A 16,699-nucleotide genomic window follows, 5' to 3' on the forward strand; every position below is an offset into this window, starting at 1 on the left:
ACTTTGCCACCTCTACCTTCACCTTACGCTGTAGTTCAGTCATCTGGAAGCACCTCCAAACCACCCAGAGTCTGTCTCAGCTCCTCCCTGAAAACTACACTACATTCTTCCTTTTTCAACTTCTACCACTTTGTCCTCTGCTCTGCCTTAGTCCTCTTCATCTTCCTCACCACCAGAGACATTTTACACACCACCATCCTGTGTTGTCTGGCTACACTCTCCCCTACCAACACTTTACAGTCACTGATCGTTTTCAGATTACAACATTCACACAAGATGTCGTCCACCTGAGAGCTTCTACCTCCACTCTTATATGTCACCCTATGTTCCTGCCTCTTCTGGAAGAAAGTATTCACTACAGCCATTTCCATCCTCTTTGCAAAGTCTACCACCATCTGTTCTTCTGCGTTCCTGTCCTGAAGACCAAACCTGCCCATCACATTGTCATCACCTCTGTTCCCTTCACCTACATGTCCATTAAAATCTGCCCCAATCACCACTCTCTCACCTCTGGGGATGTTCTGCATCACTTCATCTAACTCACTCCAGAAATTCTCCTTCTCTTCTAACTCACATCCTACCTGTGGGTTATAATAGCTTGCAACTTCAGACTCATCTACCTATCTTCTCACCTCTGGAACATTCCTTACAAACTCTACTTTCAAAGTATGCATCCCATGTATAATATAATTCTTCACTACACTTTGAAGTACAGTGTTTTATACAGTATGTAACAGAAATGAGAACATCAACATTACCTTGGACAATCAAACTTGGGGTGGTAGATAACATTACAGGCAGTTCAACATCGAATGCTGTGGCAAAAGTCTGCAAAATAAAACAACTGTTAGCTCACGCACATAATATGGGCATTTCACTAGGGGGCTCAAATAATAAAGTCCAGATAATGTCAGCAGAGTTTCACTTGGACATTTGCGTTCATTGCGACATTGCGGGCTTCAGATACGCACTGAAATTCTGACATACAATATGCATGGATAAAATTTACCTGTAGTTATACTTTTACAGTATATAAATAAATATTTGTCCTCAACCTAGAGCCCAGTGTAATAATTTGGCTTTACCAATTGAACATTACAACAGTGAGATGCATCTTTTATTGCTACAGAAACATGCCACACAGTATGAATCCGTACTGATATGTCGGTGTGAACACAAACATCAATGGTTGATTTGCAAGATAAACTACATGGATCAGTTGATTTAATATCAGCAGCCTATAAATGATTTACAGACTTCACTCAGGCAACTGAGGTAACAACAACACTCAACTATAAAGAGGTATGTTTTTCTGACTTTTAATCTAAATTAATTTAAAAATTGTTTGATAAAAGAAGCTTTACATGGTGAGCTGTGATCTGTCTGAACCATAACATTGTAACATATTTGCTCTTTGAGTCTTTGACTGTCAGTTTCAGAAACTGCATTCAGACGCAATGTGCAGATCACGTGAAGTTCAGTTATAAATGCATCGTTCACTTTTTATCAAACAACTTTTTTAATATGATACTTGATGGTTTTGTTACCAAACTGGTTGCTACTGTATAACAGTAAATTGTTACTGCATTAAATGTAAAGTCTCAGAGGTGGGAGAGCCTGGACTTTGTTCACTGAAAGTTTATGCACTATAAAGCCTGAGTGGTATAAAATACATTTGAAATTTGCCATGGTTTAAGTCTCCAGCTACAAAAGTGAATATATCAAGCAATTGTTTTGGATACAGATAAACGTACGTCCAAGAACACAACTGCGGGACAAAAGTGAAAGTGTCGCCACAGAAGTCAGATAGAAGGTGTGGGCTTGTGCAAACACAGTCATGGTGCAATATAATGGAATACAACATGTCTCAGTTACTAATAGAGAAGTTAAACCCATTTTAAAGAACTAATCCATGTTTGTCTTGACCCTGTAACTTCCCACTGTTGTCACTCTCAGTGCTCCATGATGCTTTTACACACTGACATGAAGACTCTGATATCTCATCTGGGTACCATCAGGGGGTTGGTTTTCCAGCTCATCCTGATGCACCTTTGTAGAGGTAAGTCACAATATGAAATAAAAAGTTCTCTATTATGTCAATAATCAATCTACCTGAGCTTCCATAAATGTTTATATGATTATAATAGAAATAGTCAAAATTGAGTTTGGGTTTTCTATCTGTTCTATGTGTTGTGGAAACATCAGGGTAAACAGTTTTAAAAACTGTGACAAATGGCTTCAACAAACCTATTTCTAATTTAATGGTCTGTGTTATTATCTATGTTGGTTAGTTAAATTGAGCCAATTTAAATGTAACAAATTTAGGGTGATTATATGAGCTGTCCTGATAGTGGGTTGCGATTTCAGCAGAGGCCTGCTGCCATGGGGGTGCTCTTTAAACTGCTAAAGGGTAGTAAAAATATGTATGCGGTCTTTTATCATCTTCATCTTTTTGATGATGCTGACTTTAAAACATTTGTATTTCCAGCTCAGTCTAAGCTGATCGGTTCCTCTCAACCAATAATGACAACACTTGGTGAGGACATCATTCTGCCGTGTCAACTAGAACCTAAGAAAGATGCTGCTGGCTTGACACTGGGGTGGATGAGATCTGACCTGGACCCAAGATTTGTCCATGCGTGGCGTTCTGGACGAGAAGTTGTGGATAAAAAGCATAAATCCTTCGAGGGGAGAACGTCACTTTTCATCGATGAGCTGAAGAATGGAAACATTTCACTGAAACTCACTAAAGTACAAATCTCTGATGAGGGAAGATACAGATGCTTCATTCCAGCACTGGATAAACAGTCTTTTGTTCAAGTGGTTATTGGTAAGTGTGTACGTAATATATTCACAGTGCATGTTTCATTTAGCTTTTATACTGGCAGAAATGGGTTTTTAATGCAATTAACAAAAGTTCAACACTAGAAGAACATTCTGACACAGATAAAGTTGAGAATTAAATGTCTGAATTCAATATTTGTGTTATTGTGTTACTGATAATCATCTTTTAGGGTATTTAATACATTAGATTATTGCAATATGTACGAGCTCTTACTTCCACTAACACTACAGCTTTTTCCCCTTTTTTTCAGCGTCAAATGCTGTTTCATTACCAGTCGTAAATTTAGCAGGACTTGATAAATCCACGGGTGGGGTGGTTTTACGGTGTGAGTCTGAAGGCTGGTATCCAGAGCCTGAGGTGCTGTGGTTGGACGGTGAGGGAAACATCCTCTCTGGTGGACGTACAGAGACAGTCAGAGGTCCTGATGACCTCTATACTGTTAGCAGCAGAGTCACTGTGGACAAGAGACACGGAAACATATTCACCTGTAGAGTCCAACAGAACATCATCAACCAGAGCAGAGAGACACACATACATGTTCCAGGTAGACATGACTTTTACACTTTTACATTTACATCATTATCACCTTGGTAACAAACAGCTTATATCAAAAGTTAGATAAATATCATTTTTCTGTGTTTTCTCATTCCAGATGATTTCTTTTATGTCCAGTCTAGTATATTACCTGCTACAGTTGGTCTGGCTGTTAGTTTGGCTGTTTGTATCCTGTCTCTTTATTTACTTACTCTATTTTTATCCAAGAAGCAAAACGGCGTCAGTGAGTAAAACATTTATCCCAATGATCTGACAATACAATAATGTAAAGTAGTCACCTACTTACATTTAATGGGAATAGTTTTAATGAAAAGACTGAATTGTCAATAAAATGATTCTAATTCATATATTTTTATTTTGTTTTATTATATTTCTATTGCTAGTGTTATGCATTATTATACATTTTAATATATAATATTCTTTGACACTTTACACCGATTTCTACAGAGACCAAAAAGAGACAGTGGGATCAAACTGATAAAGGACAAAAAAAAATCCGCTCTAAAACTAGGAAAACTGAAGATGAGGTTTTCATTGAAGAAAGAGAGAGTGAGCAGTTAATGACTGAGAACACGGCACAAATTGAGGAGTCTGAGGGGAAAAAGAACAGACATGTAAGTGAAGATACAACCAATTGCCTGCAGTAGACATCTAGAAAGATTTGTGTTTTCAAAGTCAGGAAGATGATACAAGCAGCTGACAAAGGATGAAAGAATAAAGTGAAAGACCAGAATGAGGACAGATACATAATTTAAACTTAAGTTGGTAAAATTAGAATTGGACCAATATATAGATTAAAGTAGAGACATAGAACCACAAAATAAAAGTGGTTCCCTGCAGAAACTCCTAAAAGGCTTTATTTTATTTTAATTTTGGATAATTATTTACTGGAATAATCATGAACCATATTTGAATTTCTGAATGATTTTGTCAAATATTTATTTTGTATAATTAGCTAAAATTTCCTAATGCAACTGACGATCTGTGTGGAGGTGAGCTTTATTTTTGTCTTCATGTCTCGTCTTTTCTGTCTCAGGTAAAGTTTCAGATGTCCCTGGAAGAGGAGCTGGACACCAAGAAGAACGAGGTTTATTTTCACTTTAAGACAAAGCACTTCTTTCAAATGTACAATAGCGTGTGCAGGTCAATAAAAAAAAATACAGTCATTCTACAACCAGGTACAAATAACCTTTTCTGTCTGCTTATAGTAAATAAAGTTTTAGGGGTTCAGTGGTAGAACATTGGGTTGGGATGCAGAAGGCTGCAGATTCAGAGCCCCAGAGCCCGGCACAGAGCCGTGGGTGGCACTGCCCAGCCACCCAGGGCTCTGTGCTGGTCCGGTGCCGTTCCCAAGCCCGGATAAAATGGCAGGTGCTGTGGTAGGAAGGGCCTCCGGAGTGATTATGATCTTAAATATCAATTTACATGTTTCATTTTTAACATAGTATTTTAGAAATTGCAATAATATATGTTAAAAGACCATGTTGGCTTCAAATTGACACAAACTTTTTAGTGTATTTATCATCAGCTATGTTTTACTTTAGACTTTTGGAAATATTGAAACTTAATGCAGTGATGACCGGTGAATGCAATGCACTGTTGCATCTCACTTTATTTGAGGTTGAAAACAAAGAAACTGAGCTGCAGCAGCTCCATGAAGAGAATCAGAAAAGAGAGAACAACCTGCAGATTCTGAAGAACGAGTTGGGGGACAAGAACAATGAGGTTAGTTTTAATCTTTATGTATTAAAGATGTCTCATCCTCTCTGCATGATCACAGCTGATTTACTTTCTTAAACCTGCCTCCACTCAGCAGCATGAAGCATATAAACCAACTTGACTGTATATAAAGATACTGGATTATATAATGACATGTTTGCTTTGGTGCTCTTGGTTTGTAGGCCTCATTTTTCTTTTACCACATCCTTGTGCCCATGTAACTCAATGTTTGTTTCATATGACCAAAGAAAAGCTGACTAGAAGCTTTCATCTTTAACTGTGTGAGCCTTTGCATAGGCTACATGTGCTTTCACATGCCTTGGTTGAAGGAGTTGTCCATTGAGGCTGATGCATGTGTAATGATGTAATGTCCACTGGAGTGTCTGCTTTGATATATTCACACCTGCTGAGCTCAGTTCTGCCAGAAGAACCTTTGTAGCAATTCTTGGATTGATGAAGACTTGTGGTTGAAGCTGTTGCCCTCCAACTCTGTCTTTGGAAAGTTTTCACAGTTTTAAACTTTTCTTGACAATAATTAGTGATTTTTGTTTTCACTTTGTATTGCAGTTTGCAAATACAAAACAGGAGTCATTCAAACATCAGAAATGTTGTCAACAGCAACAATTAGACAAGGAAAACTACACTATGATATAGGACTGTTCATCTGTGTTGATTGACGTGTTATAATTCTAATATTCACTAATAAAACATGTCCCTCATATTGTCCCGGTTTTCTCCCAGAACAAAGACAAACAAGCTGAAGTCCAGCAGCTTCAAGATGAGACTCAGAGGACGCAGACAAACCTGCAGATGCTGATGGAAAACAACGAAAGCAGCAACACTGAGGTTCATCTTTCAACCTTCACTTAAGTCCAGTATCAACAACAAAAAAAACAAAACACTAATATAGATACAGTAAAAAAAAAGCGAAATCTGCTGAGATTCAAGTCCAAAAGCCTAGTTTCAGCGAGGTGGAAATTACGAATCTCTTACTGATACTGATACGTATCTCTTTTTCCAGATAAATGCAGTAATTCATAATCACTGTGTTTCACTTTTTCTCTGGACCTAAACAGTTGCATAAGCATATAACTGCACTTTAGTATTTACAACAGTAAGTAGGTGAATGTGTTTGTACCAAATATAATATTCAGTGCTTAATCTCACACGTCACTTTTGGTCTGTTTCTGCAAGTTGCTAACTTTTCATTACGGGTCAAATATTATGAGAACTGTATTAGCTGAACAGTCGTTTAAAGAGACAAACTGGAGAACAACTCACAGGAAGCCTCTGAATCAGGCTACTACTAAATGTCTCTCTTTTCTTCTCATTAGTCAGTAAGAAGCCAAGCAGCTCCAGCCCAGTCCTCCTCCTTTCTGGTAAGTGGTCATGTTAGAAAAGAATTCAGAAATTCAACATTTTTCTAAAATAAAAAACAAACAGAATCACTTAAATATTTTTCCACACGAAGATCAAAAGACAAGATAGTGGTTAGAAACTGAAAAATAAGTCATTATGTACAGTCTCGTGACTTTTCTTGATCTACAAACCTATTGATGCTCAAGTTCCCTTAAGTTTTAGCGTTAGAGTTAGGCCTTAAATTTGCAGATTTCATCCCTCTCCTTTTCCTCTGTTCTGTCGAGCTGGAGGGAAACCAAACTGAAACCACCAACCAGCTCCAGGAAGAGACACAGAAAAGAGACAACGCTGAGCAGGAAGTGGAGACCTTAAAGAATCAGCTGGACAAGGTTCATTTGATTATTACTGACGACTTTTAAATCTTCATCACATGACTCTGATGTTGGTCCTCAGTCCACTTTTAAACGTGTTGGAGCTGCCCCTTTTCCTTTTCCAACTTTACTGCTTAACTAAAACAAAAAAAGGGAAAAAAGGCTAAATACTGTCAAATAAGCTTTTTAGTAAAAACACTGGACAAAACAGGGGAAACTGTTTGCATACACTAAGAATGGGATTCATGGGACAGGTGATCTCTCATGAGAAGCATGGGTATTGAGGACAGGGGGAGCATGAACCCTAGTGTGGACGGCCCAAGGTCAACATCAATGGGGAGCAATGAAGCTTGGTGGGATAGCCTGGAGACAGAAGCCCTTGAGAGCAGAGATGGAACCTATTGCAAGGTGGAGCAGGTGGCCAGCAATGGTTCGACAGTGGTTCAATCCCTGGTTCGGGCTATAAGTGTCTCTGGGCAAAACACTAAACCAAACCTTTCAAACTCTGGGGCCCACATCCAAAAATGGGCAACAAACTTATACAGGTTTTTTCCTGTTGTTCTCCAGCTACACGAGTGCACGCTTCAGACTGAGTCTATGATCAAGGGGAATCAGGATTTTGAGAGACATCTCAAACTCCTGTCAGCTGAGAATGAGGCGATTAAGACAGAACACACCCAGGTATAATGTATAAAGGATTCTGGAGTGTCTGAGGCTTTTAACTAACCTTTTTAAAAAAATGTAGATCAATATTTGTTTACTAAAGCTTTGAAGCTCGATCAAAATGCAAATGGCACCTCCAAGTTGCATTTCAGCCACAGTTTACAAAGTGCAAATATATTCAGATTCAGATAAATCAGACTGTAACATCTGCAGTAAATTATTGCTGACAGAGAAACATCCATGTGTCTGTTTGACAGCTGAAAATCAACCAACAGTCAACTGACATTAAGTGGAAGGAGACAAATAAGAGGCTGGAACAGACCCAGTATGAGCTTGACCAGACTAAGAGACATGTATGTACACACACAGATACACACCACACACTCACACACACACACACACACAAAGATAAAGGAAAGATAACAATAGTTCAAATTGAACAGAAACGCTCAAAACATGGTGAATAAATACTTGCTCCTACTTTTTTTTTAGATTAGTCACTGGTTGATTGCGAAATATACAAAATGTTAACATCTAGAAAGACTAAATTTTGATTATTATTTCCTGATCTGTTTTAAATACAAAGAAACTGTGGCTTTAATAAAATTATACACAAATCAAACATTAAAAGACCTTCATGCTAAAAGTGTTAGTTATACTAACTTAATACATAAAACAATAGGTTTCTCCTCTTCTCTTCATGCGCTCAGGTGGATGAACTAATGGCTGAATTTAAAAGGATAAAAGAAGAGAAGCTGATGAGTGAGACTGAGCAAATCCAGCCACAAAAGGAACAAGAGACAGAGCAACAAGAGGTTTATCTTTTTATGATGTTGAGTTTTACTGAAGTTCATACACAATAAGTTGAGTTTGATGGTTTTTTTAAGAGGTATATTGATGGGGATGAGGAGTGAAGCTGGATAGAGGGTAAATGGGCTTTGTATCTCGGAACACAGAGAGGTTGGTGGCGCTTATGACCTCTAGGTACAGGAGAAACAGGTAAGTAAGTAAAGAGGTTACAACAGGGTATTTACACTGTAGGCACGTGTAGCTAAGACAGTTGTCCATCCCCTGTCCAGCTAGACTTTTTTCAGAATTTAAGGTGGGTCATCAGGAGCATTGTTGGACCTTAGAGGATTGAAAAATGCTAGAGAGACAGGGCAGGTGGTAATCATGGCACCAATGAAGGGCCTAAAACTGGAGGTGGTCTGGAACGTAGAGCAAGTTGGACAGACAGGTGGATGCAACTGGAGCATTATATTGGACACACCTCCTAAATATTGATTCATCTGACTCCCAAGTACAAACACGTTGGCAGGATGTAGAACTGAGTCTCTTCATCTTCTGGTGGATGTCAGTCTTGTCGTTCTTGGAACCAGGATGAAAAAATAGAGAGTAAAATCAAAACAATTGAAGAACAGGGGACCAATGAGCTTTGGCATATTGGAGATTTTTTTGGTCTTTGAGGAAGTAGCAGCTCCCACTCCCATCTTCAATGTTGTAATTTATTTCAACAAAGAAAAGCCAACTAGAAAATAATGCACAGGGTTCAGTGTTGCTGTCATTCTTGGAAGGCTGTAATAGGGACAGTTCCCACTCCAGCCTTGATTCTGAACTGGTGTTCAGGACAGGGTACTGTTAAGATGGGGGCTGTGATAAAGCAGTTCTTGAGTTTGAGGACGGAGTTTGTTGTAGGTTAGCTGATGAACAATGGAGATGTAGCCTTATACAAATTTATAGAATTTACAGAAATTGTCAAAACCCAGAAGTTGTACTTGCTTTTGGTTCATTTCCAAAAGGGAAATGGTGGGTGAATGGAAAATGCATTTCTCAGCCTTGACATACATGTGGTTCTTGTATGTCCTCTGACAAAGACCTCCATCCTTCTTTCTAACCAAAAAAAAATCACGATTTTTAGGACATCACTGTGGAGGCAGACAGCTGCTGCAAATATATCTGTCTCAGAAACCTGTCACACAAGGTAACGTTGTTTGTCGTTCTCATAGAAGAATAACTTCATTTATACAAATATTGGATTAATGCACTCTAATCATTGTTTGTGCGTCTTTGTCTCCTTCCCTTTCTGACCAAATTCCCTGCTGCAGGACCAACATCTGGGTGGCTGGAAGGTAAAAGTACAGATCAACAAAGAAAAACCTATAATGTACAAATTTAAGTCATCGATCAGTCTCGAGGCTCAAGGCACTGTCAAGGTGAGATTTCCTCATTTTTTAATTTAAAGTGATGCATTACTGTCTCCATCAGTCCATCATCATTTATTATTTTGCCTTTGAACCGTACATGTCGTTATTTGAAACAGCAAAGCATCATTGAGTTAAATTCAGATTTGTTTTAAATTATTAATGCTATTATTTATATTCAACTTAATTTCATGCCTGTTTCTTGTTTTGTGAATACAGCTGTGGGTCCTCGGTTGTTGCACCTCTAATTCTCCCACTGACCTGGTGTGGAAGGACCTGAAGTCCTGGAAACCCAGAGACAAACTGCAGATAAACCTGGACAAATCCAAATGATCTGGTTAACACTGGTTAATCACTGAAAGTTAGAATTACAATTAGTCATTTAGCAGATACTTTTATCCAAAGTGACTTACAACTAAGCAGCATTTACTTGTGGGTTCAGTGTCTTGCCAAAGCTTTTTAGATCTGATTTTTTTTAAACAGTAACTACAACTCCAAACTCTAAATAATATAGTGAACTAGCACAACTCAAAGACTTTTACATTTCTTTTTTTGTACAGTTTATACAATGTATGTTTCTTTCTTGCTTGTTTCTCTTTTATACAAAGATACAAAGTGTGATATGTACATTTTTCATGTGATAAATACATGTGTGACCACCAGGAGCAACGTGAAGTTTCCATTTAATGTCTTTATATTTTTACAGTAAAAGAGAAGATAAATTCACTAAAACCACATAAAAGATGAAAATCATAATTTCTTATGGTGTGAAATAAATACTACCACAAATTTTAATGTACCATGTTCACCCTTCAGAATATTATAGTTATTTTAAATCTGGTCAGTTCTGAGGTATTTTGGCACATGTGATACAATAATGCAGCAGAGGTTCTAATGTGAAAATGCAGACAGGCTGATTGAAATGGTTGGAAACCTCTTCGACATAAATATACTTTCTCATATGGTTTGTGTCCGAGAGTCTCAAATTAACTCCAGCATCAGTAGCATCTAAAACTAAACCCAGACCAGCATATACTGAGAGAACTGACATCTGGCCTTTTAAAAATAGTCCATGACCAGTCAGTGGCTGTGTGTCTCTTTTTAAACCTTTTCTGAGTGTGAGAAAGTCTTCAGCCACTGCAAGTGAGATCACAGAAAGTGTGACCCCTCAGTCCCAACTCAATAAAAAATAAAAATAAATCAATGAATAAGTGTAAAGTAGGGTGAAAAAAACAATATATTGGTGATTGTCTTGTAAACTGTATCTCTGGGTTCTGTTCAGATACCTTGATATGTAAGTGTCAGTTATTTTTGCATAACCCAGCGTTTCCTTAAGTGAAGTAGCACCAGCACCAGCAGCATCAGCAGAGCCACCATCACTATAGTAAAAACAGTCCACAAGATGAGGAAAACATGTATGAAGTGATCTGAGGATGAAAACGTCTCTTTGTGAAGCTCTGTGAGAACATGAACATATCTGCTTTAAAACTGCTGGTAGAACTGAAGAGCAGCTTGGTTTACATTTTAAAGAGTGACAACAGTAACAAGAGCAAAAATAATAAACAGTTGAGCTGTTTGCCATGAAAAGTCCATCTTTATAGAGAAAAGTGACAATATTGAAGGAAGTCATGTTGATTCTGAACGTTGTCTCCCTCCATAACAGGGAGGACAGAACCAGCTGACCAGCAACAAAAGATTTAGAGCTTTATGTTGACATTTTATGATATTCACTTAAATAAAGATTCAAACTTTTTTGTAAATAACCAGATTTTTTATTCAAAAGCATTAATATTTTAGTCACCCAACATATTGGTGACAGTGATGCTGACATTGTTGCTTTTCTTTCTTCCTTTAGTCTCACAGTGGTATTTTAGCAAATATCAACTTTAGAAAAGGTGTATAATTTTAAATATCAATGGCTTTCTTAAATATTCCAGAGTCTGTGACCACCATGCTGTGGTGCAGACGACTGTCTGAACTGAACTGAAATCGAATGAGCAACTTCCTCTTCCTGTGCAGTACTTCAAATGCTGCAAGGTGCCTTTAAATAATAGACATGCATTTACTACAGACCTCTGTTCCTGCACCTTTTGCTGAATGTTTTTTTTTTTTTGTTTAAATAATTTTTTAAGCAAATGTTGGTCCTAACAAGACAATGTATGCACCAATATGTTCTCATACCACTGCATCAGATAATGATGCTTCCCAAGGCATCAAATATTGTTGCTTTTTACATCCATTTATGTCCCACAGTGACATCACAGGTCCCCTTTGTGATCAGTTCAAATTAGTTTATTTATATATTGCCAAATCTTAAAGTCATTTTAGGATACTTTACCTTGTAAGGCTTGTAAGATTTATAGAGAAACCCAGGTCCCCTTGAGCAAGCACGAGGTGATAGTGGAGAGGGAAAAACTCCCTGTAAGCTAAAACTAACAACAACAGACCAAATATTCGCTTCACTGGAAGAGAGAAACTTCTTAACTACAGGTAACACTATAAAAACAGACTAAAGCAGCAGAAATGGACGAAATGACGGAAAATCAGAAAACAAACACATTTCAAACAACGCTTACTTGGTCAGTGTACTTTCTGTCCTAGTTAGATGTTTGTCAAGTTAAGTTACAATAGAACGTGTTAAACAGGTCTGGTTTATTTCACGACCTGTCAGCAGTGGTGATCCAGAAATTATTTGAGTAGTCTAAGACTGGTTTCTTGCCCTGGGTCAAATTGGTGAGGAATCGGGGTCCCATTTTCCAAAGTGGGTGAGCTAAATACTTTCTGAAGGGGATGGAACAGGTAATGAAATGACGCTCCCACTTGGCAGTTCCCTGTAGCCTAGCACGTCCTGAAAGCAAGTTTATGACATAAGCCACTCTGCATTGCTTTGTGCATATCAGATTGCAAAGAAATTTGAAACAGAAAGGCTCTGCAGCTACTAGGATCTTTTAAAAACATTCTGAATGTTCTGAACATTCTAAAATGTACTTAAAAGTCATGAAACCTATTTGTGTCTGTTGTTCTCTTGTGGTTTGTGTCTAAGATGTTCACTTTTTTATCTACATTTGTAGCCTCTAAAATAAAGCACATGCTGACAAAACTCAATGCACATCTCTTTTAAATAGGTCATGGCTCTTTACCGTTTGTGGTTTTTAACTTCTTTCCTTCAGCCAGTGCAAACATAACTGAAGAGTGTACAAACTCAATACGAAGTGCTTTATTTGCACTTGTATTTTATTTAATAAAAGGACATTACACATTAAAGTAGCATGCTGGTTTTTTGTTTTTTTTTCTGGAATTGCGCTGTACTTACGAACACAAAACGTAAATAAATGTGCATTAAAAAAGCTATAAGAAAGCTGACATTGTGTCTCCATCTTCTTTGTTTCAGAGGTGAGCATTTATCTTTCAGCAGAGTTTTTTTGTGGAGCTCCAAGTTTCCCACAGTGAAGTAGTCCCACCAGCAGCAGCAACAGAGGCACCAACACTATGGTGAATACTGTTCTTAAGATGATGACAACATAAAGACTATGGTCTGAGAAGGGACAGGCGTCTCTGTGACGTGCTGCATGGAGGAAAAAAGGGTTCAGCTTTAACAGAATTCAAATTGTAACAGTTTCTTGCTTCAATGTTCAATGTTGTGTCTTTCCCTCGCCCTGAGTCAGCTACCACCACAAGTATAATCAAATTCTTTGGGAAACACTGTGGATTTCTGGTACTTTATAGTATTAATTTATAATATTAGGTTTCCACACACAAAACATTTGGCACATTTGACAATGTTAACACCATAAATAACTTAGCAACGCTATTAGAACATTTAAGATGCTTTTCTTTTCAAAATATTGCATTAGGGCAAATTAAAAATTTAACTTTACTTTGGCTTTTATTTTGAAGCACATTGTGACTCACCTCTGACAGTCAGCCAACTTCCTGCTGATTCTCCAACCCCAGTGATGTTACATGTGTAGAGTCCTTCGTGACGCTTACGGACACTATGGATGATCATCTTTTCAGAAGAGCCGGTCCCAACGAGGACACCATCCTTATAGAAGACAGCTGTAAATTTGGTGGACCGATTCTTGCTTCTGCAGCGCAGGATCATAGTTTCTCCCTCCATCAAAGGAAGGACAGGACTCTCCAGAGTCACAGGGCCAGCTGAACAACATGTTGGATGAATTGAATTTTGGATTTACTTAAAAGTCAAAATAGGTTACAAATGTAAATAGGTTAGGATGAAAGATAGAGAATACTGGCTACAATAAAGTCACGAATGAATGTCTGAATCTTAATTTAATATAAATTAAGGTTTTGTCTAAAATAAATATTTAACAAAAGTTTAAAATGCTAAGCACTTGAGAATGTAGATTTCCAGGCCTGGTTTCACACAGCACTGTAAAAGTAAGATATCTACACACGTTTATACACAATGTTTCTAATATAATACTCAATGGTGTAATAAATTTAATTGGTAAATTAAGTTTCGTTTCTCCAAGTAGCGGTGAAGTGTACCTGTGGTATCAATATCTTACGCCAAAATTTGACGTTCTCTTAGGAAGCGTCAATATCTGATGCTGTAGGACGAGATCGTGTTGGCAATATTTTGTCTCAACTACCGCAGTGTCCTGCGGACAGGGTTACTGGCATGCAGAATCAAACCGCTCCAAAGGATTCAGAATGCAGCAGCTTTTGATCGGTAGAACAGGACACGCGCCACACCACTCTTCAGATCTCTGCACTGGCTTACTGACTCGTGCCTACAGCATCTCCACAGCACCATCCCGCCTTAACTCCCTCATTTAGCTTTACGATCCCTCCTGTCCACTTTGTTGGCGCCAACAAATGGCATCTGGTGGTCGAATCAACACACAAAAGATACCAAGAAAAACGCTTAAGCTCAGTGAACCTATGACGGTGGAGTGAGCTACCAAACTCTGCACACTCAGCAGCCTCACTGCCAATATTCAAACAATTACAGAAAACAGAACTCGTCCACATCTTCCTACTGTATGCACTTAAACAAAAAATATCTCACTGCCCTATCTTGCATCTCATGAAATGAAAAACACTTCTCATAGCACTTTTCTTTAATGTTTTGTCCTTGAATTAGATTTTTGTTTGCCTTGCACCTGACGTATGAGTCATTTTGGATAAATGTGTCTAAAATGACTAAATGTAAATTAAAGGTAGTGGTCTTAGACATATTGTAGACACATTGTACCTGTGACAGTGATGTTGACGGTGCTGCTTTTCTCTCTTTCAGTCTCACACCAGTATTCTCCACTGTCTGTCTCATAGGCCTCCACAATGGTGCAGGACTTAACCGAGGTGTCACATGGCGAAACAATGTTTCGATGATTCCTGATCCATTTCAGCTGAGTGGATCCATGAAGACCCACACAGTGAAAAGTAACAGACTCATATTCAAAGTACTGCAATGTGTCTGTTATGATGAGGAAATCTGAAAAAAGAGAAAAACAGACTTTAAACATGTATCATAAATTAAACATCTAGTGTATGAGTTGTATTTTATGCAACATATTAACATATGAATTAATTATTTAAGAAACATTAAAGGTAAGTTATGAAGAACAGAACATGTAGACAACTGGATAAATATGACCTTTTACATGAAAATATGTTACGTATGATGCTAAATATTAATAAACACAATATTATTTACCACATGTTTTTTGTTACTCACCATCTTTTTTTGACTGAACATGTGGAATCAACAGAAAGTTTAGAAACATCCCTAAAAAAACAAAACAAACTCTATCAGGCACAAGTGGATTCTATAGAGGAGAACAGAAAACTTAACAAGGTAGAAATGGTGGAAGCTGAGAGTCAGTACTTACAGTCTGTGAAGCAGAGAGCTCTGACCTCCATGCTGTCATGTTGCTGACTGAGCGTCAGACTGAAATACAGCTCAAGTATAAAGTAGGTAAGAACTTCCTATTTCTGGCAGGAGTCACTGTGGCCTCAGCTTAGAGCTACACTTCACTGTGGCATTGCTCCAATGAGATTATGCAATGTCACAACATTGATTTCCATCCAGAGTTGCATTAATTTTTTAAGAGGATCTTGTATTGATGATGGGACATTGAGAGCACTGCGTAAAGTTTTCTCCAGCTCATCCCAAAGTCAATGGGTTTAAAGAGACCACTTCGTCTCATGATCCCTTAACCATCGTATCACAATTTGAGCCTGATGAATCCTCCATCTTGAAGTACGTTTGTGCCATAATAATAATAATCCACTTACTTTATAATGCACTTTTCATTTAAAAACAAATCCACAAGTGCTACAAGAAAAAGGGAGCATAAAACATATAAACATTAACACTAAACAAACAAGGGGCAGCGATTTAAAAGGTTTCTTGAAGAGTTAGGTCCTTTTTAAAAGCAGCTACAGTCTGTGGGGCCTTCAAATGTTCAGAAAGGAAGTTCCACAGGCGATGGGTAGCTGAGCAGAAAGCTCGATCTCTAATGGTTCGTAACTTAGTTCTGCGGATATGTAGAAGGTGGACGCTTGTATAATGGGGAATGTGAGATGAGAGTGATCAGCATATCAGTGCATCCGGGGCGTTGCCATGGAAGCACTGATATGTAAGAAACGCAATATTATATTGAATTTTGGAGGAGACAATGCAAGTGAAGGGACATAAGTGATGTGCTCATGTTTGTGCTCAGGATGCAGGCAGCGCTATTTTGTATGTGCTGGAGCTTTTGAAGACTCTTGCCAGGGATCCCGACGAGCAGTGCGTTGCAATAGTAAAGCCTGGAGGACACAAAGGCATGGACGATTTTCTCTGCATCAGATTGGGTGAGACTGGAACGGAGGAATCCTTCTACTGTCTGGAAAAGGTGAAGGTGTTTATGAGAGCTGACCGGACCTGATGTGTGGTGCATCAGGGAAAAAATAAATAAACCTGGTCATTGAATATATTCAGGTAGGCAGATTGTAGCAGCTGAGACATGTTAATC

The 16,699-nt window shown here is 38.2% G+C and overlaps 2 protein-coding genes across 5 annotated transcripts; one reads left to right on the forward strand and one right to left on the reverse strand.

The window, feature by feature from the left end:
* The first annotated feature begins 1,176 nt into the window (after positions 1 to 1,176).
* LOC137137530 (butyrophilin subfamily 3 member A3-like) lies at positions 1,177 to 10,506 on the forward strand. Of its 4 annotated transcripts, XM_067523922.1 has the most exons (18): positions 1,247 to 1,302; positions 1,745 to 1,813; positions 1,957 to 2,059; positions 2,489 to 2,830; positions 3,096 to 3,389; positions 3,498 to 3,623; positions 3,848 to 4,014; positions 4,437 to 4,487; positions 5,021 to 5,125; positions 5,861 to 5,965; positions 6,454 to 6,498; positions 6,763 to 6,867; positions 7,417 to 7,530; positions 7,770 to 7,865; positions 8,223 to 8,327; positions 9,431 to 9,493; positions 9,618 to 9,725; positions 9,933 to 10,501. In XM_067523922.1, the coding sequence occupies exons 3-18, from the start codon at positions 1,963 to 1,965 to the stop codon at positions 10,044 to 10,046; spliced, it is 2,037 nt and encodes a 678-aa protein (XP_067380023.1). In that variant the 5' UTR covers positions 1,247 to 1,302; positions 1,745 to 1,813; positions 1,957 to 1,962; the 3' UTR covers positions 10,047 to 10,501. The 4 variants fall into 4 exon arrangements, with proteins under 4 accessions (XP_067380022.1, XP_067380026.1, XP_067380024.1 ...); XM_067523921.1 differs by lacking the exon at positions 1,745 to 1,813 and having other exon boundaries at positions 1,177 to 1,302; positions 9,933 to 10,500; XM_067523925.1 differs by lacking the exons at positions 1,745 to 1,813; positions 7,417 to 7,530 and having other exon boundaries at positions 1,177 to 1,302; positions 9,933 to 10,506.
* Positions 10,507 to 12,929: 2,423 nt separating this feature from the next.
* On the reverse strand, positions 12,930 to 15,619 carry LOC137137573 (low affinity immunoglobulin gamma Fc region receptor II-like). The gene is made up of 5 exons (XM_067524034.1): positions 15,572 to 15,619; positions 15,418 to 15,468; positions 14,935 to 15,174; positions 13,626 to 13,871; positions 12,930 to 13,278 (listed from the first exon to the last, which is right to left on the reverse strand). Exons 1-5 carry the CDS (start codon positions 15,600 to 15,602, stop codon positions 13,115 to 13,117), a joined length of 732 nt encoding a protein of 243 aa, XP_067380135.1. The 5' UTR covers positions 15,603 to 15,619; the 3' UTR covers positions 12,930 to 13,114.
* Between the last annotated feature and the right edge of the window lie 1,080 nt (positions 15,620 to 16,699).

Source organism: Channa argus, chromosome 12 (genome assembly GCF_033026475.1).
Source record: "Channa argus isolate prfri chromosome 12, Channa argus male v1.0, whole genome shotgun sequence".
Lineage (NCBI taxonomy): Eukaryota > Metazoa > Chordata > Actinopteri > Anabantiformes > Channidae > Channa > Channa argus.